The sequence below is a fragment of the Ursus arctos genome, unplaced genomic scaffold (genome assembly GCF_023065955.2).
Source record: "Ursus arctos isolate Adak ecotype North America unplaced genomic scaffold, UrsArc2.0 scaffold_6, whole genome shotgun sequence".
Taxonomy (NCBI): domain Eukaryota; kingdom Metazoa; phylum Chordata; class Mammalia; order Carnivora; family Ursidae; genus Ursus; species Ursus arctos.
The window spans coordinates 6,754,093-6,755,550 of record NW_026623078.1 but is presented as its reverse complement, the minus strand read 5'-3'; the positions used below and the strand labels follow the sequence as shown (position 1 = coordinate 6,755,550).

Sequence of the window (1,458 nt, the reverse complement as noted above, 5' to 3'; positions counted from 1 at the left end):
TTGTCCAGCCGACTGGGGAAAAGCGTCTACCGGCCACAGACCAGGTCACTGCCATAACAGTCCCAGGGCGTCACGGCAGAGCGAGCAGGGGTGGAAGTCCTTTGGACGAGTGACAAATGTAGTCAACAGGCAATAGAGAAAACCATGCTCAAGGCCAGGCTGTGTACAACTTTGAACATGTTACTGGCTGGGGATAGAAAAATCCTGGTTTCTTCCCTGCTAAAGATTTATGAGTAAATATAAGCCCTCCGCTCTCCAAGGCTGCCTATATCTCTTGGTGAATCATGATTCTCTGCACTATTTTCCCAAAAACGTCTCTGTGGTGCCTACTGTGTATGCAGCATGATTGAAGATGCTGAATGGGGTTTTTAAAATAAGATACTGGACCATAAACTCCAGATGGAGGGAAAAGCAAACACAGAAGACATTAAGTGACCAGATGATTGATACAGATGCTAAGTGTTATTTTTTTTTTTTCCTAGTTCTTTGCAGAGTGTCCAACAAAGAGAATGGAAGAGGCAGACCTACTCAATCAAACCACTTCCATGACATACATTCGGCTTAGAGGCTTGTCTGTCAATCAGAAGGTGCGGATGACTGTGTTTGCCCTGTTCCTCACTTCCTATGTCCTGACACTGATTGGGAACATCCTCATTGTCATAACTATTATCTATGACCACCGGCTCCATACCCCTATGTATTTCTTCCTCAGTAACCTATCTTTTATTGATGTCTGCCACTCCACGGTCACTGTCCCCAAGATGCTCAGAGATATGTGGTCAGAAGAGAAGCTCATCTCCTTTGAGGCCTGTGTCACCCAGATGTTCTTCCTGCACCTCTTTGCCTGCACTGAGATCTTTCTCCTCACAGTCATGGCCTACGATTGGTACGTGGCCATTTGCAAACCCCTGCAGTACAGGACAGTGATGAACTGGAAAGTATGTGTGCTGCTGGCTGTGGCCCTCTGGACGGGGGGACACCATCCACTCCATATCGCTGACCTCCCTCACCATCAAGCTGCCCCACTGTGGTCCTGATGAGATTGACAGCTTCTTCTGGGATGTGCCTCAGGTGATCAAACTGGCCTGCATGGACACCCACATCATTGAAATCCTCATTGTCTCCAACAGCGGGCTGATCTCTGTGGTCTGTTTTGTGGTCCTCGTGGTGTCCTATGCGGTCATCCTGGTGAGCCTGAGGCAACAGATCTCTGAAGGCAGGCGGAAGGCCTTATCCACCTGTGCAGCACACCTCACTGTCGTCACACTCTTCCTGGGGCACTGCATCTTCATCTATTCCCGTCCATCCACCAGCCTCCTGGAGGACAAGGTGGTGTCTGTGTTCTTCACCGCAGTGACCCCTCTGCAGAACCCCATCACCTATACTCTCAGGAATGAAGACACGAAGAATGCCTTGAACAAGTTCATGGGGAGGTTGGAGGGGAGAGGGAAAAAATGA

At 49.2% G+C, this 1,458-nt stretch overlaps 1 protein-coding gene across 1 annotated transcript; it reads left to right on the top strand.

Moving 5' to 3' along the window:
- The first annotated feature begins 509 nt into the window (after positions 1-509).
- On the top strand, positions 510-1,458 carry LOC113249203 (olfactory receptor 4E1-like). The gene is given in 2 exon segments (XM_026490720.2): positions 510-977; positions 979-1,458. Coding segments are annotated over 2 exon segments (948 nt in total).